This window comes from Zeus faber (genome assembly GCF_960531495.2).
Source record: "Zeus faber genome assembly, chromosome: 17".
In the NCBI taxonomy this organism is placed as follows: domain Eukaryota; kingdom Metazoa; phylum Chordata; class Actinopteri; order Zeiformes; family Zeidae; genus Zeus; species Zeus faber.
The window spans coordinates 22,523,161-22,546,330 of NC_137204.1; the positions used below are offsets into that span (position 1 = coordinate 22,523,161).

The 23,170-nt window shown below is 48.1% G+C and overlaps 1 protein-coding gene across 1 annotated transcript in view; it reads right to left on the bottom strand.

The window, feature by feature from the left end:
* LOC307243034 (transmembrane protein 132C) overlaps positions 1-23,170 on the bottom strand; it is a gene marked incomplete at both ends in the record, with an annotated part of 141,926 nt that overhangs the window by 30,801 nt on the left and 87,955 nt on the right. Inside the window, one exon of the mRNA XM_080017685.1 lies at positions 7,621-7,810. Within this exon, the coding sequence (XP_079873811.1) occupies positions 7,621-7,810 (190 nt within the window). The remainder of the gene's footprint in view (positions 1-7,620; positions 7,811-23,170) is intronic.

Genomic DNA, 23,170 nt, shown 5'->3' on the forward strand with positions numbered 1-23,170 from the left:
AATTCTACATTGTTGAGATATTCAGTCCATATCAATTATCAATAAAGAAGTCTACTCTCCTTTGGGCACATGGTACCAGTTCCCCTGCCACTCAAAAACTCTCACATCTACCACCCCGATGAAGGAGACCAAACGGAAGCAAGGACAGCTAAACCACCACCACAAGAGATGTGTTTCCCCAAGAAATATTGATGGAACAGCAGAAAAAAGGAGGAAGGTGTCCCTGGAATGTTATCTGTTTCATGGCTATGGCTTGGGAATGAGGTACAGGAGCAAAGTTATTCTCCCTAAGATGTTCAAGTGACAGAAATGTATGAGCTGGAGCTGGCTGCTGATAACTGAAATACCTGGCCGGGATGAAACAGAATGGTTTGAAAACGGAAAATTACTTATTCCATGAGGTAAGGAAAATTCAATCATTCCGGGTAGAGTAGAAATAACTTTTGGAATTACACCTTTCTATGAAAAAAATAAAAAATAATAATAATGATTTGAGGAATTACAAAATAAATAAGAAAAAAAACAAAAGAACTGTCTTTGTTCTGGCAAAACTGCAAAACTTTTTTTCCCCCCAGGTCCTTGTTTAATTAAACATAACATATTTCTTTTGGGTGGTAAAAGGCCAAATCAACACCATCACTTACATTGATTTGACACAATTGCCAAAACAGCTGAGGTTGCAGTCGGTTAATTTTTTTATTCTTTATTTTTTTTTTTCCCCCTCTTTTTTTTTTTTTCCTCAGTATTAGCGAATAAAGATTTCTTTTTGGAGGCATTCTGCCATGACCAGAGGTAATAAATACTGGTATTGATTATTTCATCAGGACCCGCAGTGATTTATACTCTCCTCATTAATTAGATATTGATTTATTACATAACTTGTTAGCCTGACACTCTGTTGCCTTTTTTGTTATTGTTTTGTTACAGGTTGTCACTGTGAGCTCTGAATACTTTTAGCAAAATTAAATATTAGGGCCCTCTTGTTTTCCCCGTCTGCAACATTATGGTTGGAGGAGAGCAGAATGCCACGGTCAGTGCCGGTAAAACCGCAGCGTGATGAAGCCTGTTCATTTTCCCGAGGTCCCCCGCGGCTGTTTCTGCCGGCCCCTTGATTAGAGGAAGCCGGAGCCAGGGAGCGGTCCTGGCTGGACGAACAAGGCAGTCTCGGGCCGAGCTGACGGAGTGGCGGAAGGGGGAAAGGAGGGGCGGAGGGGCGGGAGCGGGAGCCAGCCCGAAAGTAACAAACGCAAACACAAATTAGAGCGCCGACGAGGCTGAGCCGGCCTTCGATGCAAAGCCTGAATGACGTGCGTATGGCGGGAGCCGCGCGCTGGAGTCAGAGCGGCCGAGGAGCGGAGCGGTTGGTTTGTACGCAATACTGAGAGAAACTGCACGGAGATGTGAAAAAAGCCTTCCGTGCGTTGACCGAGCATACGTACGCCGCGTGGACTCGGGTGCTCCCGAGATTAATGTGTTGGCGCGTCGGCGGTGTTTGGGGGAACAAGAGACGCTCCACGGTAGGCGGGCGTTTGTTCGTGTGTTCCGCAAGCTGAGAACTTCTGTTTAGTTCAGATCCAAGTCGGACGCGTTTCAAATAAAGCCCCGTGCTAAAGGGAACTTTGCACGCCCTTAGGGCTGTTATCTCCGCAAACTTGTGCCGGGGTGAGCCGGACCCGTATTTCCGGCGTGGAATTCCGACTTAAATGGCCGTTCCTTTGCGCTTCTCCGGGTAAGAAGTCGGATTTCTCGGAGTTCCGACTTCAATGGAACGCAGCATAAGGCAGAGTCCTTCAGTGCTTGCCAACCAACAGCCCCATTGAAGCGAATGGAAAATAGCTTGTTAAATTCACTGCGTATACGTGTGTGTGTGTGTGGGTGTGTGTTTGGGGCGGCGGTATTTGGGTAGGAGAGATTTTTCTGGGGGGAAAAATAGAACAACAAAATGAATCCTATGATTGTCTCTTGAAGAGCACTTCAGCCAAGATGACTTTTCCCCGTAATTCCCTCTCAGGCAGAGACATGCAGCAAGAGGGTGATGAGGAACGGCAATGAGCTCGGCTGATAAGACCCGGGCCATCAGGGGAGGGGGAAGAGGGAGAATTAATGGCGTTGACGCGCGTACAGCGCGGCAAATTAGATGCAGCATATACACGAGGGGACTGAATTAAGCTACGAGAGGCATTAGGACCGTATGCGGCCGACTAATGCGGCCCGGGAGATACTTAGCATGCCAGTGGATGGCTTCAGGGCACAGCCTATTAGGGCTCCACCGAGCCGTCTCCAAGTACAGTTCCTGACAGCGCGACGGGATGACTGATGGCAGCCGCCGACGACGGCGCCCGATGCCGACGTGACGCCGCCGCGTTTGAATTCCGGATACGACGACGGCATTGCCTTCGGACTTATCTCCTTCTCTTGTCTGCGGAGGACCTTCTTATCCGTTTCTGTTTGTCCTCATTTCCCCCGTCCATTACTACCTGTCACACCCTGCCGCGGGGACGGAGAGCACACATTTGACCGGCCCGTAATTATTCCACACAACGCGACGGCCGGGGGAACCAGGGAGCCTCGCGCCGGAGCTGACGCAGCCGACCAGAACGCCGCGGGAACTGCGAGAGGAAAAGATCGCGCTGGGCCAGTTTTTGAAGGACGGACTCTGAGTAAAATGCCGAACGACGGCGCCTCTGATGGACTGCAAAGAGAAGGGTTCGCAAGAGGGGGAGGAGGGAGGGAGGGAGGGAGGGAGAGAAGGAGGGGGAGAGGGAGAGAGAGAGAGAGGGGGGGGAGAGAGAGAGAGCCAGAGAGAGGGGGAGGGGGAGGGGGAGGGAGAGAGAGAGGGTGGGAGATGGAGAGAGTGAGGGAGAGAGAAGGGGAGAGAAGGAGGGAGATGGAGGGAAAGAGAGAAAGGAAGGGAGACGGAGGGAGTGAGGGAGAGAGGGGGAGAGAGAGGGAGGGTGAGAGGAAGAGAGAGGGAGAGAGAGGGGGAGAGAGGGAGGGCGATGGAGGGAGAGAGAGATCAAAAATTAATGCAGGGAGAGAGAGAGAGAGGGTGGGAGATGGAGGGAGTGAGGGGGACAGAGAGGGGGAGAGAGCGAGAGAGAAGGAGGGAGATGGAGGGAGAGAGATCAAAAATGAATGCGGCGAGAGAGAGAGAGAGAGAGAGAGAGAAAGAGAGAGAGAGCGAGAGGAAGGGAGATGGAGGGAGTGAGGGGGAGAGGGAGCGAGAGAGGGAGGGAGAGAGAGGTTGGGAGATGGAGGGAGAGAAGGAGAGAGAGAGAGAGAGAGGGAGAGCAAAAATTTATGCGAGGACACAGTGAAAGCAGCTTGCTTTCGGCAAACCTGTTTTTTACATTCTCTCTCGATCTCTCTCTCTCTCGACCGACCGACCGACAAAAGTCAGCAGAAAACAAACATTCTGGACTCATTCTGGACTCTCGCCACGTCAAAACAGGAGGTTTCCCGCTCGACGCCGGAGGGCCGAAACGTGTATGGATAAGACAATGCATTCCTTACGACGCAACAATACCTGGCGGCGTCCCCAATTCCCCCGCCGCGCCGGGGGAACGTTTGTTGGCGGCATTACACGAAGGCCCGGCCGCCACGCGTCTCGCTCCCCCTGACTTGTGGGCGTTCCTCTGGGTATAAACAGAGGCATCATTTATTCAGACTTCCTGACGAGACAGATGGCCCCATCATGATGACGGGGATCGAGAGGAACCCGAATAGCTCGACAAAGTTTATAATAAAGCGATTCCCGGGGCGATGGGCGACGCCGAGGCCCCTCCCGCGTTTTTTCCTCAAACACGCGCCGCCGTTGATCCCCCCCGAAAACCTTTCGATACCTCCTTCTGTCGCCTTCTTATTATTATTTTATTTTTTCCCGCCCGTTCTTTGACATTGCCAACTCATCCGTACACGAGCTGCTTCATTACCACTACATCAGAGGATACGAATTTAGCGAAAGTTTGCCGGTCGTCCGCCCCATTTTTTTTTTTCGAGAGAGAGCACTTTTTTTAAAATGATACTGTATATAATGGAAGCAGGAGGGAGAGAAAGGGACATAACGGGCAAATACATTGTGAATTAAGTAGAAGAGAAGTAGGGAGCAACTCATTAAACCAGGCGCGTCTTTGGGGAAGCGGTTTAAAACATGACACCGGTTTTACCAGCCAAATTAGTCTGGGTGGTAAAAAAAAAAAAAAAAGAGAAGTCTGCAGAACGCCCGAGGGCCTGGGCGACCACGCCTCCTCATCCCTTTAACTCTTCATTCACCCGGTGCCCATTGTGGATCCCGGACTACACATCTGAGTAGAAAAAAACAACATCTCCAATCTGAAAACGGGCCAAACACGACAAAAATAAAACAAGAGAAATACAGTCGACGGCCGGTTTGAAGAGAGCGACGGTAACTTTGAGTCGAGACCAGACAGCTCCGATTTAGATTCGTACGGGAACATTTGAGGGACTGTGCCGGCGGCAGCTTTTAACCATTCTTATATTTGAGGCACATGTTGAGTTGACCCAGACCACCATGAGTGGTCTGGGTCAACGTGAAAAGCGGGGTAGCCGCCCTGCACGGCTTCCATGTGTGTTCCAGCCAAACAGGCTCGGCCATTAGACTAGTTTGACTGTTCCTGGTTTTACTTACTCTCATAACAGAGGCGCCGGTCTCTCGCCATGGTAACGCAGCCCATTTAATTTTGTCGTAAATGCCAGGGCGGTGTTCTGCCTGCGGTGCCTCCTAAATTCCATATTTGGAAGCTGCGAGCGGAGGCCGGCCTTTTCATCGGACCACCGCTTTTGCTCTCGTGGCGCAGTGCGTCCTTTTGTCTGCGGCAAAATGAAGTAGCTCTGACAAAAATATCTGTTACCGTAGTTGCTGGCGGGACGGGGAGAGAATTTTAAGGCAGGCTTCTCGCCCCCTTGTTTTTCCAACCCCAAAATAGAGCCAATATTAAAGATTTTAAAATGTGTCTGACTAATGAACTACTAGCTTTGTAGGTATTACATTTTCAATCTGCTGCTATTCACACAAAAAAATAAGGAAAAATTATAATTTGCAGCTTGATTAAAAGTTGCCAGTACTACCGGCAGTTGGGGAGAATAAATATTGGCATTTAAACATTTCTACATTTTATCATGCTTGCTTATTCATTTGCAAAATAAAAGATTGATGATCAGAACTGGTCTTTTGCCACTTTTAAGAGGCCCAGGCCAAAAATATGAATTCCAAATCAACAAGTCTTGAAAGCTGCAATGCTGACTGACTCATAATGTATGTGAAAACCATAAGCACCACGCAAAACCAATGAGGTAAGAAGTCAAAGTCCACAAGGTTTAATCCAGTAAACTGGCAGGGGGTCAAAGCCAGGAGATCAGTCGGAGAAGGCAAACTGATCCGGGAGGGAACAGGCAGAGAGTGATGGTCCAATATGGCGTCGACGTAGGATTATTTTGGTTTGAAACGGGAGGTATCTGTGGTAGTTTTTAATCCTCCTCTGGTGATTGGTTTCAGTGTGGCGCTGCACAAATAGGACTGCAACTCCCAACAACAGTTGTGCTTCGCCAATTTCTCCCGGTGCCAAAACTCCTACTCAGCACATACTATACACCACACAATAGGCCTCGGTTTTACGGGACGGGTGGGGTGCGAGCAACATGGGTGCGCAGCCGCGGAGAGCGCCGCCAGGTGCCTTCCGGGGCCCGTGGGTGGGGCCGCTTGCTGTTGTGGGAGTGGGTTGGGGTGTGGGGGGGCGGCTGCTGGCCTTTGCGCCCGCTCCGCGGCTTCTCTGCAGTGGGTGTCCGAGGTGCCGGGGGTGACGCTCCGGGGGATCCGCCCACTCCCTTTTGCTTTGCTGGCACTCCCTTCCCCTCACCCAGTTTCCAGCGGTTCCAGCGGTGCCCTGCGCTGACCACACTCGGCTACGTGGATGGGCCCTCGGGGCTCGTGGCCGGATGGGGCCTCTGGTCGGCTGTGGCGGGGTGGGCCTCGCCCTTGCGTGGGGCGCGGGTGGGTGTGGCGGCCTGCTCGCGGGCGGTTCTGACGGGGTGTCGCTCTGTCGGCGCGGGACCTGGCTCCCTGCCTGCGGTCCGTGCCTGGTTCCCGCTCCCCGGGTAGCCTGCACCTGCAGACTAACTCTGTTCTAGATGCAATGGCATACAAATACTCTGTGTCGAATGCCCAGCATGGTGACAGCACGCGTTTAAAAATAAATGAATAAATAAATTAACTTCAACTCCCAGTAGCTCTATGGCGGTGCATATTATATACGTGGGATTCACGACGTCTTATTTTGAGGACCGACACAGCGGAATGGCCGCTTAAATCAGTGACGGTTTGCCCAACTCCAACTGCCAGTTCTTGTTGCGCTTTACAGGTTAGTTATTTGAGTTAAATTCTCAGGGGAGACAGACCATTAAAATATCAAACTAAAACGGCGGGTTCCCGGTCCAGCGCAAGATACGGAATGGAATTTGGATCGGCACATGGATCCACGACGTCAGTCCGATAACCGATGATTGAATGACATCATTATTGGCACCCGATGCGGATATTGGATGGGGATCGGTCCCATCTGTAATTTCTACTGAGGGACTCAGGAGGGAAACGAGGGTGACACGGCGTGGGGGAATGACCAGATGAAAACAACCACGGCAACAAATCGGAAAACTGAACAAAAGAAGTATAAATACTGGGAGACCGGGGAGGATTCACGACAAAAGCATAGCCAAATAACCGTCAATTCAGAAGCAAGTGTTATATTGAGAAAAACAACAGGAGAAACATTGTGATTTCGAGTCAGAGCAACCCCGGCACGGCCGTCTCAAAAGGCAACAGCAAACAGAATGATTTAAACTCCGGGCAAACATAGAAATTGTGTGATTGAACACAATATAATGACCTGCACCCCGGCGAGAGAGCCAGCGACAGCAGCGAGATCTGAAGTACAACTGGGGAATAGAGATGACCTGCACACACACACGCACGCACATGCACACACACACACACACACACACACACACACACACACACACACACACACACACACACACACACACACACACACACACACACACACACACACACACACACACACACACACACACACACACAGTGAATGTGGAAGAGACAGCCAAGAAACCAGCAGCTTCTTCAGAGGAGTGACACATGGACAAACACAAGCGGAGATCTCTTTTCCCTCTCTCCCTCCACACTCCTTCCACCTCCCTCCCTCTTGTTTTCTGTTGAGCTGTTGTTTTAGTATATATTTTATTTTTTAGTAAATAAAGGACATTCAAATTAAATGTGACTTCAGCTTTTGCTCTCTCTCTCTCTCTCTCTCTCTCTTTCTCTCTCTCTCTCTCTCTCTACCGTGTCCAACCAAGAAGTTGCAAGCACAGTATGTTCATGGCCCGACACACAAACGCACAATGGGAGGCAGCAGGGTTTCCACCGCGGCCGGGGTTCCCGGGGCGGATGTTGTGGCGAATTGCCACCTTCGTGGTTTCTGGTACACTACTAACCTGTGTAGCTCACGCCCTGTCAAACACATCACAAAAAACGCACAGAACACCCGCACACCCGCACCCAATAGGGACCGTGTCCCGGCGGCTCCTCACCATGGCCAAGGGCACGATGCCGCCCAGGTCCTGTGACGCCAGGCGGATGAGCGTCTGGACCTCGGCGGTCAGTGTTCGAGTGAGCGGATACTCCACCTGCCACGTCACCTCGCGGCCGCCCTGAGGGACCGTCAGCCCGTTCACTTCCAGGTCCACCTGCAGCAGCCGCTGGTAGCCCGCCGCCTCGGCCCTGGAGGCAGGGAGAGGAATGTGGGGGAGGGGAGAGAAAGAAATGGTGAAAAGTGAATCACTAAAAAAAAAAAAAAATCACGAAACAATCCCCCCCGACCACACCTAAGGAAGGAAAATAATACGTCCGCTGAAAATAAAAGGTGTGAAAACCCCCCCCCCAAAAAAACAGTCGACGCCATCGCAGAGTGAACACGAAAGTTGAAAAATAACAACATTACAACACATCCCGGTGGGGAATAAGAAGATGGAGGTGGACGCGAGGGCAGAACGGAAAAAAAAGTTGGGGATGTGAGAGGAAGGACGGGTATGGATATGGAGTGAATAGAGAAAGGGAGAAGTACGGGAGAGGTGTAAAGGTGTGTGTGTGTGTGCGCGTGTGTGTGTGTGTGTGTGTGTGTGTGGTGAGATAAACACAGGTTGTGGTAAATGGATAATGGAGGGGTGAGAGCGAGAGAAAAGAGGGAGATATTGTGAGATAAATTGGCGGAGGGGAAAAAAAACAAAAAAAAAACACCCATGAAGATGAGAGCAGGCGGAGGGGAAAACGAGGGGAAGGGAACGAAGCGGCGGGAGCGGGAGAGAGGGTGGAGGAGGGGGGCGGTGTGTAAACAAGGGTCAAAGAGGAGAAAAAGAGGACGGAGGCGGAGGAGGCGGGGGGCGGGGGGAGGGATGCCTCGGCCATCTGGGCGAGGAAACGCGCTCGCCTCCGCCCGCGCCGCTCGTCCCTCCTCCCGACGCGTCCTCCATTTCATACACTCAATTCCGGAATACGCATCCGAGGTTCTAACCGAGATAAAAACCTGGCTCCCACCGAACCGGCTGTTTTATATTGATTTTCCTGTCCTTGCAATCTTTAAAGTGGAAATCCGTAAGACGGTCTGTGTTGGGGGAACTGCATTAGAAAGTCCCAGAACTCCATTCCAAACTGCAGTGTACAGTCGCTGCAGCGGGTTTCTTTTTTCCCGGCATCAGGGTTTTTACCCTGGACGTCGCTTTCGTTCCTGCAAAGTTTTTTCCTGCTTCTGATCCACTGATTTGTCTTGTTTTGGCTTTTCTCAATTATATTTTATTAGGAAAAAAGTACAATACAAAATGACATGTACAGTGTGAAGGTTCATATATATATATATATATATATATATATATATATATATATATATATATATATATATATATATATATATATATATATATATATATACTCTTGAACAGTCTGACAGCACCCACATTAATTCCCTCCCCAATTAATTTTCCCTTCCTCAAACCTTCCCTTCCCTATACTGGTAAGATAAAGGAGCAATTAAATAAAATCACTTTTTTTTTTCTTAAGTCAAAGAGCAAAGTGGAAAACAAGAATACAATTTAAGAGAGGATGAATACAAGCAAACAAAACGAGGGAAACACAATAAAATAAACATAAGAAAGAGGGAAACCGAAGATTAGGCGACAATAAACACAAGGGCAGCTGAGTACACACACACACACACACACACACACACACACACACACACACACACACACACACACACACACACACACACACACACACACACACACACACACACACACCATATTTCTGAGGTATAGGATAATTGCACAGCTCAAACAGAGACTATTGGCCCGGGCTGGATCAATCTATCCAGTATTAATGGCATAAACGCTTGTTGTGGTTTTAATTGGTCACTCGAGGTGGACGCCGTTCTTTGTTCAGCGTTCATGCATATCGACAGCTCGCTGACCACAACCGGCGACGCTGCTTCGTCAAATTCAACCGCGGCTTCCTTTTTCAACTTCTCGCGTCCGCCCGACCCTCTGCGTCGTCGCCGGGAAAGGCCGACCGCCAACGATGGCAGCGGCGAATAGAGGAGCGCATACTGCACGTCACACAAATTCTCCAACGGATGTTTCTCATGAGTTGCTATCTGGAATAAGCATCAAATATCGACTTTTTTTTTTTTAAACAAAAGAATCTGACGGATTACCACTTTAACGACACCGGGCGGATAACAACGTGAGCCAAAGGAGATGGTCACAGAGGCGCCACGCCCCTGAATGGAGGACCATCTCTGCACCAAGACCAAGGACCGGAGCCCGAGAAGGAACTGGAGCGCACGTTCCACATCATTATTTAACGACATGAAAGGGACTCAAGGAAACCAAAAATAAAATACTTGTGCCTTTCTTCTCTGCGGTTTCCCCGCTGAAGTGTTTCAGGGACCGGGCTAATTATTTTCTCTCAACAGATTGTGAAAAAATATATAAATAAATAAAAATACTGCAATTTCAAACAAGTTGGAGGAAAAACTCTTGGAGGTGGAACGTGGATGTTGATGAGTTTTTGCAATTATTATTTTTTTTTACCTGGTCTGTGGTTGGTGCATGTGGAAGAGGCAAATATTCATGTTTTGAACACTAATTTTAACAACATTATGACAACATTTTGAATTAAATGACATGACTTAACAGACACATTTGTCCACAGTGAATTATGGTAAGAACATCAGAGCATTTGTCATCAAGTCAAGGTTTTCATTCTGCTTAATTCACTCTCATTTTATATTTATACATACATATATATACAGACACATTGTATGTACATAGATACATATGTATATATACACACACACACACACACACACACACACACACACACACACACATATATACTGTACACATATACATACACACATACATATACATACATATGTATACTGTATACATATATACATACACACACATATATATATGATGTACGTATATGCATATATATATACACATACATACACATATATATACACACTCACACATATACCACACACACAAACACCTATATATATATATATATATATATATATATATATATATATATATATATATATAAATATTACTATTGCCTATTTCTATTTTTTTTTCATCTCATAAACATTGTGTATTTTAATGAAACCAGCTCTCTCTCAGCTCACAACACGAGCAGGACTCAGGCTTCCCAGGAAGCCTGAGTCCTGCTCGTGAAAGGAAAGTCCTGCTCTTGAAACGTCACCTTCCCAGGAAGGTGACGTTTCAAGGTTTTTTGTTTTTTCTCCAACCTGTTCCAGGCGAGTCTGCACTTTCCACGAGCCTGCTGCACTTACGCGTGAGCACTCCAAACACATTGCGACTTCAAAGTGCCGACTTAAGGATCCATTGAGGGTGAAGAAGATGTAAAGGTGAGGAATTTCAGAGGGTGAAACCCACCGACGCATTAATCCAACTGGGACGAGTAAAAGGATTTCGATGGCGATTCTAGGTCAAACGGGGAGGTTTTACACCTTTAGTCAATGATGTCACTGCTATCTTACCTTACCCATCTTATCTTGTAAGATAGCAGACAGACAGACAGACAGACATATAACTCCTGTTTAAATGTGTATATATTTTTTTGACTTTTGACTGCTCTGTGTTCGACCTGAATTTCCTCCCAGGGATCAATGAAGTGTTATATTTGCACGGCCCCATCTCCATTTCTGTTTGGTGTAAACAGTATGTGGGCTTATAGTTAATCTGGTGTTCTACAAGCTTGAAGTGCTTTAAGAAGGCGTGTTTTGCTGTGGTTGATTTGCTCCATTTTTGAAGCTGCAGAAACACTGAATCGGAATCATTAGGTACTATGGACTTGTTATTCCATTAAAGTTTTTCCCCAAACAATCCAATGTTAAACAGCCTCCCCACGGAGTTCAGACTGTGTAAGAACAATATAAATATTAATAATCACGTGTTCCCTGAGATGTTTTTGAGTGATTTATTTAGTTAGTTAGTTTGTGCCTGGCGTAATGATTTATCTCACGGTGAAATATAGTTCTCTAGAAAGAACAGAAAAAAAAAAAAAAAAAAAAAGCTCCACAACACAAACACAACAACAAACAAAACCCCGAAATGGGTTTTTATATTATAAACAGCACCGTTCTTATGTTTTATTCATGCATTTAAATGCAGCAATTCAGACCCAATATTTCTCTTTAAATTAAATTTCCGTAAAATAGTTTAGTTCAATACGCCGGAGCTGGAAGTTACCGACTGCTCCGGGCTTGTCGTTTCTCTTTTGTCAAACCCAGATATTGACATTAATTTGGGGGGAAAAGCAGCAGAGCAGATATTCTTCCTGGTGCCACTTTGGGCTCGGCGACGCTGCTGGACCGTTATGTGCTTTAGCTTTATAGGGTTTGAACATAATCCATAACTTCCCTCCAACCGATAAGTAGCCGTGACTTTACAAAAGAGCTTTATATGTTTCGGGGGCATTGGGCGCCCTTTACAAGGTGCTATAAACATACTGTAAACCTCCCTTGATCCCTTGATTCATTGCTTTTATCTGCTCCTCACTCACGTTAGCATGCCACCGCACAGAGGACAGGGCGGTCCCACTGCATCTTATTAGGGGGCCCGGGATTTTCAGCTTGTTACCAGATTAGGGTTCCTACAAATCAGCATAATTTTTTTTTTTTTCTTGAAACATTGCGGTTACGCTCTCGCACATTGACAAAGAAAATGCACAAACAGCAAATAATTTAAGTCGCCCAACCGTGTTTTTGGCTATTATTCTCATTATATTGTTCTATGCTGCTTCTGCATAGCCACAGGATTTTCTTTTTCCAGTCACTTCCACATCAGGCAGCTCTTACATCACTCATGAACTATGAACAAGAAGCATTTTTTGTAACTTTACTTATTAATATTAATATAGTTTTCCCTATTGGGCCTGTATTTACCAGCCAAATCACACATGCGTTATATGCCACACTATCTAAATATGTACAGTAGTTTGACAGAAATAGAGGAAATCCTGATTGATTGAGACGACGATGGGCGTGGCTACATGGAAAACCGCCTCTTTTTACTGGAGGAGTTCAGGCCAATCAGCAGGGTTTTCTTTGAAATATTTTTGCTAATTTATCTCATTCAAGGGGCCGGTCTCCATTGACGCGCCGGCCACATTTGGTCCCCGGGTTGAATAGGCCTGCCGTGCCACGGAAAAGCGTTTCATTATCCATTCATTGCCAGTAAAGGGGCGCGTCCAACAGAGGGCATTGTTCATTTTGTTCTGGCTATACTTTCTTTCATCCTGTATCTCTCTCTCACCGAGACACACGCACGGACACGGACACACACACACACACACACACACACACACACACACACACACACACACACACACACACACACACACACACACACACACACACACACACACACACACACACACACACCCTTATGATGAATATCCACAGCCTACTGGTCAGAGAGGTCAGCCTGCCTTCTCCATGTCTCATTAGAAACATAACCACATGGTGCCCTTTAACTTCCTCATTACCATACAATACAGTAGAGCCTGTAGCAGTCCTGCTTCGTAGAGAAAAAACAAAAAAAGTGAGACAGAGACAAATGGCGGGAGGGGGGGAAGTGGAGGGGAGTGGGGTGAGGCATAATGTGCAGCTTGATCATTAGGTGTGAATGTCCTGTATCGTAGCAGGCCTGTTGTGGGGAAAAACACAGTCTAAAAAGAAACAATTTTTAAGGCTCACTGAATGTACTGAAGACACACACACACACACACACACACACACACACACACACACACACACACACACACACACACACACACACACACACACACACACACACACACACACACACACACACACACACACACACACAGGCACATCGATCGAGTTGATGAGAGGGCGCAAGGACGACATGAAGGAAACTCCCCTCGTTCAATGAAAAGATTGTTTTGGTGCGGAGCCGTGTGACCTCCTTGCCATGGCCGCACCGCCATCTGACCTCTGCTCATGACATCGCTGTGCATGTGCCGAGTCCACGCCGGAGTCTTTTTAGTTTGCACTCAATGTATCGACGGATTTAGAATTTGTTGCGTAACCCCGCCAACACGGAGGACCTGATGGATTACCACTTTAAAGAGCAAGTAACTTCGGATGCGGAGCACACGAGTTGATTCCGCCACAACGGGAGAGGATGGAGCAGCGATGTGGACCCCCCTTTATACTGTATGTCAACATGCTTCCAGGGCTGTATTTAAAGACGGAGAGAGACGTTATAATCTGGGTCTAATTGCATCGAATATGCATTCACACAGCAAAGCATCAACTTTCTTATCATATATTCTCCTTTATAATGAGGTCAACCGTGATACCCCCCAACGTAACAACGACATCAACGGCTAAAATAATGTATTAATTTATCACTCATGAAACCGGAGGGTGATTCCAAACCGTAACACCCTAAATACGTAAACAGAAATCCAGAGGTGTACCAGATGTGTTTGAAATGCAACGCCGCCGAATCACAGCTGAAAATAATGCGGGTGAGGGATCTACAGTATGTTAATGTCGAGTGTAAATGGGGCCATAAAGAGAGAAAAGAGGGGGGGGGGAGAGAAAGTGGAAGAAAATAGAGAAAAATAGGACAAGACAGAAATAATAATTTTGTGTATTTGTGTGTTTTTGTGTGTGTCTGTTTGTATACAGTCTTATTGTCTGCTTCTGTTTATTCAAGGACGACTTCTCAGTCGCTCTTCAGCAGCGCATAAACTTTAAGTAAAGAACATTTATTGATTTCAGACCCTGCGTTTCCACATTTGCCCTCATAGTCATTCATCCTCGACCCATACGACCCAAACCCAAACCCCAATGTTGTTTTTCTTTTTCTGTTACTGCTCCTTTAAGCCGAGTGGGACGGTGTGGGACGTGAGGGGCTCGAGGTCGTAACACCCACAAGCCGCAGGTGTTTCAGAACAGGAGCGCAGCGCAACCTTGTTTTGGACGGGACCCACCCAACGGGTTTATTTCCACCTCGCATCCTATTTTTCCGGAGCTTCAAAGGCGTCCTGAGAACCCGGGACCCACAGGACGCTGACCTCGACGGACGGCCTCCGCCTCGCTCCGTTAGGGGCCGCGTGGATCCTGTCTGGGGAGCGGGGCAACTCAATTTGGAGAGCCAGCGTGATCTCCCGGGCTGCGGCTTCGGAGCCTCTTCACACGCAGCGGTGAAAGAAAAAAATAAATAAAAATAATAATAAAATAAAAAAGAAATTCCTTTTCTTGAAGGTCACCCGGAAGGTCATGCTACGAACACGCCTGCAGTTACCAAGCAACCAGACTGACCGGCGCCGGGACAAAGTTAGCCAGTGTTAATTCAAATAAGTAAATGGCCAGATCTAAAACGGCGTCGGCTCTCTTCACTTTGCGATGGGTTCGAAAACGACGGAATATTTGGGGATTTGACTGCTCTTCTGGGGTGCGGCTGCTAACGCCCGTCTCCGCCCGTGTTCACACATAGACAGTCGGAGAAAACGCCAGAAACCGCCCGTTCGCCATCGGCCACGGATAAAAGTCAAATAGAAAATATAACCTCAAGCTTGTTTTTTCCCGAAGCATCTTTCAAGTCGAAGACAAGCGGAGAGCCCCGGTCCAAGCCTGGCCAGGGTCCATGCTTCTCGGGTTCAGAGTTGTGCGGGACCCACCTCCAGGGCTCCGCACGGATCGTGCGCGGGAACGTTTGACCAGGCGCAGTGGGGTGGGCAGCCCTCGAACGCCTCGGTAAGTAAAGTTTTCGAATTCAATTCATTTCCACGCATAGGCCCGGCCCAAAACGGATACGAAAAAGCACCCAAACCTGTGCGTTCATAACACATATCCCGTCTGTGTCGCAGGTCAGGGGGCGAAACATCAGAATGGGGTCATTTCAGTTGGTCGCGTCAACGCAGCCTTTTACCGTCCTTTATGTTGGGGTTGTGTACGGCGCCGAACACATCCACGAGTGTCAACGTAGAACGCACGAAAAACCACGGCGGCACGCACCCTCCCCCGACTTGTGGTGCGTTTTTTTGGCACGGCGTAGGTTGCTGAAAGGCGCGGACGTGCGCGGTGCCAGCCCGACACCTTGGTTGAAAATCTGGGTTTCGCCTTCTCAAAAGACGCTGCATGGGAACCCGCCCGCACTCAGCTTCATAGAAACTAAGCCCATTGATGGAGGCGTTTCTGCAACTGCACCAGTTCAGCCAGGATGTCCAATTTTCCGCTGTAGTCTGTGGGAAGGTAGTAAAAATAACAGATGAAAAACTACAAAAACAGCACACCGTTCAAAGACAACAAAAGAAAGGAAAACACATGTACACACACACACCCTCACACACACACACACACACACACACACACACACACAAACAAACAAACACACACACGCTGCTAATCACTGACAATTAATAGCAAATGACGGCGCCAGCTGCTGATTCTTTCACCCCCCCCCCAACAATGCCAATGGTCAGCCCCTCTGTGACATTTACATAAGTCATTTAATCTCATGAATATGCAAACCACTGCCCGCGCAAAGCATTTGGAGGCCGCAGAACGCGCCGTGAAGTGAAAACAAGCTGATTGACTGACCGGTTGTGTCCGTCTGAACTGCGGTCGCTCCGCCGTCCGCACGCCGGAACCAGCTGCGCGCCGACATGTGTTGATGTGTTGAAACCAGAGGCGTACACGCACTGAATTAAAACAGCCGCCTCCGGTGGAGAGAGAAAAGATCGTGCTGAGACTTTTTACCTCGGGAAATCGAAAAAAACACCTTTCACGAGAGCGGAGCCTCCCGCCTCCACTGCGGAGCTTTGCCCTAAGCCTTTAATATAATGTATATACAGTAACAACAACTTTATTACATGGTTTACCAAATCATTCAATTGCCCGGAGCAATATCAATGTAATGTGCAGTTTGTTCATTTTTTTTTATTTCCTGTGTGTATTTTTAAATTCAGCAGTTTCAACTGTTTATTTAATTCTTTCTCCGTCTGTGGCTGACGGCAGCACAGTGTACCAGGCATCCGGTTGAACAAAACTGCGGACCAAAAAAAAAATCTGGCTCCAGCTGTCTGGACGAGTCCAGAGGAAAGCGGATAATATTTCAACATGCGCAAACTGACGCCGACCCCGTCGCTCCTCTGCACGCGGGTGTGTGTGGCATCAAGTTCACTCTTGGAAGCCATTAGAATATCATAATTCACAGATAAGGGCCATTGTCGAAAAGCTCAAGGTGTCGGCGTGTGTGCGTGTGTGTGTGTGTGTGTGTGTGTGTGTGTGTGTGTGTGTGTGTGTGTGTGTGTGTGTGTGTGTGCTCTCACGCGCGTTGGCGTGTGATTTCCGCAGCATTGCGGGCCATCGCGGGTCCGAGCCTCCTCTCTGATGACTTTCAATATCTCAGGTCTAATTTCTGCCTCTCTTCTCCTCAGACGCTAATGAGCGTCACGGAAAAAAAAAAAGGAAAAAGCCGGCGCGGGGCGGCTCCGGCGCCCGGGTACATCAGGGCTGACGAGCGGAGCCCAGATAGCACTGAACTCGCCAGATGAAGGCTGTTACACTTTATTATGCAGCTATGGGGCCCGCTGAAGAGAGAGAGAGATAGAGGGAGGAGGGAGAGAGAGAGAGAGAGGGCGAGAGAGACGAGGGAGAGAGAGAAAGAGAGGGAGAGAGAGAGACGAGGGGGAGAGAGAGAGAGAGAGAGAGAGAGAGAAAGACGAGGGAGAGAGAGAGACGAGGGGGAGAGAGAAAGAGAGGGAGAGAGAGAGACGAGGGGGATAGAGAGAGAAAGAGATGAGGGAGCGAGAGAAAGACAAGGGAGAGAGAGAGACGAGGGAGAGAGAAAGGGAGAGAAAGACGAGGGAGAGAGAGGTGAGGGAGAGAGAGACGAGGGAGAGAGAGGGAGAAAGACGAGGGAGAGAGAGAGACGAGGGAGAGAGAGAGAGAGAGGAGGGAGAGAGAGGGAGAAAGATGAGGGAGAGAGAGAGAGACGAGGGAGAGAGAGAGTGAGAGAGAGTGAGAGAGCGACGAGGGAGGGAGAGAGAGAGAGAGAGACGATGGAGAGATGGAGAGAGAGAGAGAGAGAGAGACAAGGGAGAGCGAGAGAGAGAGAGACGGATGGAGGGAAAGGGCGAAAGAATGATATAAAGCGGGGGAAACCAGAAAGTGGCGCAGGAGCCGGTAAGGCGGCGGCAGGGCGGAGAGAGGAGGAAGGGGGAGACACGAGGGGACTCGGAGCGGGCGTAGGAGAGCTGGGACCGCCGCCGATGAAACAGCCACCCCCCGACGCCCTCCCCGAAGACCACTTGCGGGAGTCTAAAATGTCACAGTCGTTACTAACACATCTGTAAGGCTCGCAAAGCGTTTATCGCCAGCACGCGTCACGACCCCAACCTTCAGGGGTCGGGGGAAGCCGGCGTCTTCGCCTCGAGCCGAGCTTGCTCCGTCGGCGAAGACGGGACGTATTTATGGGCGGCGATAAACATTGACGTATGTCAGACAGATAATGAAAAGAGATCATAAAATGTCAGGAGGCGGACGAAAGGTAGAATAACCAATTTATGTGCGCGGAGGAGATTTCCCCCGGGACCCATCAAAGCCTTGGCGTCGGCGCCGTCCCCGTCGCCGCCGATCGCGCCGCCGGCTCCGGGGGGAAAGGGGCCGGAAGACGCCGGCGGTGCCTCGGGAGACGGCGGAAACCGAAAGGTATAGCGGTTGCCTGTTTCCTCCATTTCCACAGGTTTGTTTTTTTGTTTTGTTTTTCTTCCCCTCCCTCCCGGCCTCCTCGCTCATTCTTTCCTTGACCTCCATCTCGATCTCCTCCTTCCCTCGCCGCATCTTGCTCCCGGTCCCGCTCCCCTTTCCTAACCGGCGCCTCCTCATCCTTACGAACTCCACGCCGGTCTTTTGTTTGCCCGCCTCTTAAAAACCTCTTCTCTTTTTCCGCCCGTGATGCTCTCAAACGGCGTGCGAAATGAGAGGATTTGCCGTCGCCCGCATGAAACAGATGTGGCCCTCCGCCTCGTCCAATCGGAAGGCGGCGGCGGCGGCGCCGTGCGTCTGGCCGCGGAGAAAACCAATCGGGCCCCGATAAGCGGCCAAACAAACATATTAGGGAATTGAGGACGTTAAAGGCAGCGCGTGAACTCGCTGGTTTTGCTGTCGCATCCATCTGGCGGCCATTTCATTTTCATTAAAGTGGTAATCCGTAAGATTACTTTGTCAAGAAATCCCATATTTGATATTTCATGTTGCTGCCACTTTGTAAGAAACAGGCGATCAATGTATCTGAGTCAGGCGTGCCCGCTTCCATGTGCTGCTTCCACTGTCGGTGGCGGGGTCCGCCTTTCCCAGCAGGGATGCAAAAGATCAGCCGTGCGCAAGTAAAGTCACTAAGCTGTTGATATGGACAACACAAAAAAAAAAAAAGGGACAAAAAATTGTCCTCACCCCCCTCAAGTGAGGGATAAAACAAATCATCAAATCAATGTATCATAGCGAAGACCAAGGTAAACCCAGATGTTGAATAAAAAACGTTGCAGTTTTTAATGGAATTCTGAGACTCAGTAGTGTGGTGAGTAGTGTAATCCCCCCAACACAGACAGTTTCATGGATTACTTTTTATACGGATTGCTTTAAACGAGAGAATGGTGTTTACAGGTTCCTCCGGTGGTCACAATATACACCGATCAGCCACAACATTAAAACCACCACTAATAACCACTAATATTGTGTTGCGCCACCTGGTGCCACCAAAACAGCTCTGACTCGTGGAGGCATGGACTCCACAAGACCTCTGAAGGTGTCCTGTGGTTTTGGAACCAAGACGTCAGCAGCAGATCCTTTAAGTCCTGGAAGTTGAGGTGGGGCCCCCATGGATCAGGCTGGTTGTTCCAGCACATCCCACAGACGGGCCATTGGATCGGACCCTAACCCCACCCATCCACATGATGTAGAAGAAAACGTGACTCCTCAGACCAGGCCTCCTTCTTCCATTGCTCCATGGTCCAGCTCTGACGCTCACGTGCTCATTGTAGGTGCTTTCAGTGGTGGACAGGGGTCAACATGGACACTCTGACTGGTCTGCAGCTACACAGCCCCATACACAGCAAGCTGTGATGCACTGTGTGTTCTGACACCTTTCTATCATAGCAGCATGAACTTTTACAGCAATCTGCGCTACAGTAGCTCTTCTGTGGGACCGAACCAGACGGGCTAGACTTCACTCCCCACGTGCTTCAATGAGCCTTGGGCGCCCATGACCCTGTCGGTAGCTACTAACCACTTTATACTGGGAACACCCCACTAGACCTGTTGTTTTGGAGATGCTCTGACCCAGTCGTCTAGCCATCACAATTTGGTCCTTGTCAAAGTGGCTCAGATTCTTACGCTTGCCCATTTTTCCTACTTCCAACACATCAACTTCAAGAACTGACTGTTCACTTGCTGCCTAATATATCCCACCCCTTGACACATGCCATTGGAACAAGATAAACACTGTTATTAACTTCACCTGTCAGTTGGTTAACGTTGTGGCTGATCAGTGTACGGCTGGATACAGTTTGCTTTAATTTAGAACATTCTTTGAGAGACAGCTCGACGTGACATCTTCCACCGCACATCACTGTCTGGCCTTTTTTCCGGCAGGAGAAGTACTTAATTACCCGGTAAGTCCACATCAACACCACAGACTTCTCCCCAGGACGTCTGGAGATCACACGGATAGGACTGTAACCAGGGATTTCTACTTTTTCTACTCTGTGCCGACACTGCAATAGCACTAATTTATCATCATCATATATTGTAAAATAGTCAAAATCATACAGTGTGTCTGCATTCAAACGTGATAGTAATTTTAAACCAATTTTAAAAATATGACAATAGATACAATGTGAATTAGGCAAATTTTGATAATTTAAATTAACTATCCACTATAAATATTATGTTTTAATCTTCAATGTCAGTAGATAGCTCTTCTGCAAGGGGCAAACAAGTGTAATACACTCTTACAAGTTTATCCTATAATGGTGGTATAAAATGATCAAAAACAACAATTAAATGGTTCATTACTTGTATCACAACCAATTACACAATTTCAACTAAACACACAGAAAAATGCATAAAGAGGGTCCATGCAAAAAATCGAATCCAGGTTTTGGTCATTGCAATTGAACCGTATTAAACATCAAGATGGTTTGCTGAGCTGCTCCCGAATATAGGTACAAGAGGAAACCTGGCAGAATTTAAATGTATTTCTCTGCCTATTAATCAATGCATCAATCAATCAATCATGCTCAATCAATAAAACAAGCTTTATGGGCATAATGTTGAGCATTGGACATCCATGTTTACAAAAACATGTGTAAACATGTGCAAACTGATTTCCCGAATTTCCATTCAGCAAATTATCACCCATCCTGCCACCGTCCTGAAACGGGCGCGGCATCATAACACCGCGAGTCAACAGATGGACGACGACAAAAAAAGCAACAAGCAAGCGCCTCGCTTCCACCCTGGAGCTCCATGTACGACAGGTCCCGCCCACACCAACGGCTCGATTTCCCCGCCCTGACGCCGTGCAATAACCGTCCCTGTCCGACGGCGTCCTCTACCTCCCAACCGTCATCGAAGATAATGGCCCCAATCATTTTCTCTCCGATGCGGATTAATGCGGCACGGCGTCTCGCAGCGTGAACAAATCACATGTTCTGTTGGGAGCCCAGCGAGTTATCGCCAAACAACAAATGAATACATTCCCTCCCGTATGATCATTGATTCGGGAGCGGTGTAAAGCCTCTTGAGGCGTGTGAGGGGGCCTTCCCTCACCCCGGACTATCTGATCGTCTCGATGGCTGCAGTTAATCTCTCCTTCGGCTTTATTGGAGTGTAAGCCATACGCCGGTAGTGCAACTTAAGACGTTTTCGGTATTTGCCTCTTAGGGGATGTCGATTGCTCTGGGAAAAAAAAAACAAAAAAACCTCCGATGGTTCTCTTTTTTATGTACCGAGGGGACGGCACTTGGCCCCTTGATTTTACTTTGTCTTCTCATCTTTTACTGCCTTTCGTCTATGACTCCCACACATTCGTCTCTGCGGATACCTCTGTCAGGAATTTGTGGAAACAGAGAAAAATTGTGGTGTGATTACTTCAACGCTTCCCACCAGTATTCACCCCTCTTTAGTTCCTTTCTTCCGGAAAATACACACCATATATATATATATTTATTTTTTCACAGCTAGAGGGGTGTGGAGAATCCAAGCGTCTCCATAGGTAGAATATCTTTTCTGCCCGGCTTCTGGGTAATGTATTCGCTTTTCAGTTAAATGTCAACGCAGAAATCCATGTTCAGCATGTACTAACCTGGGTTTATGAAGTTCGGGCCAAATGACAAGAGCCGCTCCCAGGGTCCAATACACAAAAGGACGGGGCGGCTTTTGCGGCCACTATACCGGCGCAAATAACAGGAAAGGGCGAGCGTCTAATTCACAAAGCACCAGCAAACGTTGAAATTCACCCACCCCTTAACGGCGCGGCCACGCAAATAGCGACACGGTGTGCCGGTGCTGTTTGGACGTATTTAAATGAAGTATTATTCATGCAATTGGTGCAAAATTGACCCCTTACTATGCAAATGACCCCTATTGCAAAAAACGTCCAATGCACTCAATAGCCACACGCAGTGAGAATTGAATTATTACAGTCTGAGGAGAGATGGTGGTAATTGAAGCACATTTATAAGGTGTGCTACGCCCAGACTTCCCAGTGATCTGTAAATTATATTTTCACATTATTATTATAATTCTTACTGTCACACCATCCGAAGGTACCGGGACAAGCGGTCCGTGGTGGTTTTTCAAAACGCACTCCAAAAGCAGCTTTGACAAAAGCGGTTCCATAATTCCTATTAAACTCAAAAGACACCTAAAAGTTAAAGTTGAGGTCAATAAAGTGGTTCAGAATTGGCATCGAACCACGGCCCCCGTCCGACATTGCTGCTGCAGTGGCCTGAAGCCTCAGCACCACGGACAGCTCCACTCAATCCCTGTTCATTTTTTTATTGGCGAATGAAAGAAGGACAAAACATTTTTTTCATGAGAAATAAGGTTGTTATTTACGGAGGAGTTTTAGGGCCGGGCAAAAAAAATAAATAAATTTAAAAAAAAAACGAAATTACCCCTGCGCTTCGAGAATAAATTCCAATGCGGAGGCAGACTCCGGAGCGGTCGGCGCGCAGCGCGGCGCGGCGCTCTCCCATGCTCCGCTCCGATCGCTCCCTCTCCATTACGCATTCGGGTACGGGGACAATGGGGAAGGAGCGATGGGAGCAGCTTTTTACGCATTTGGGCTTTCCCCGCTCTCCAAACAAAAACATTGTGTTTTTACTTCCGATTCATTTATTTTTCCTACGTTTACTAATTTAACGAAATATAAAAAAATGAAGCCCCGTCTCCAGTGCCGCATCGGCAGCGCCACTGTCGCCCATTTTTCTCCTTCTCTCTGCCGTGGTCCGGCC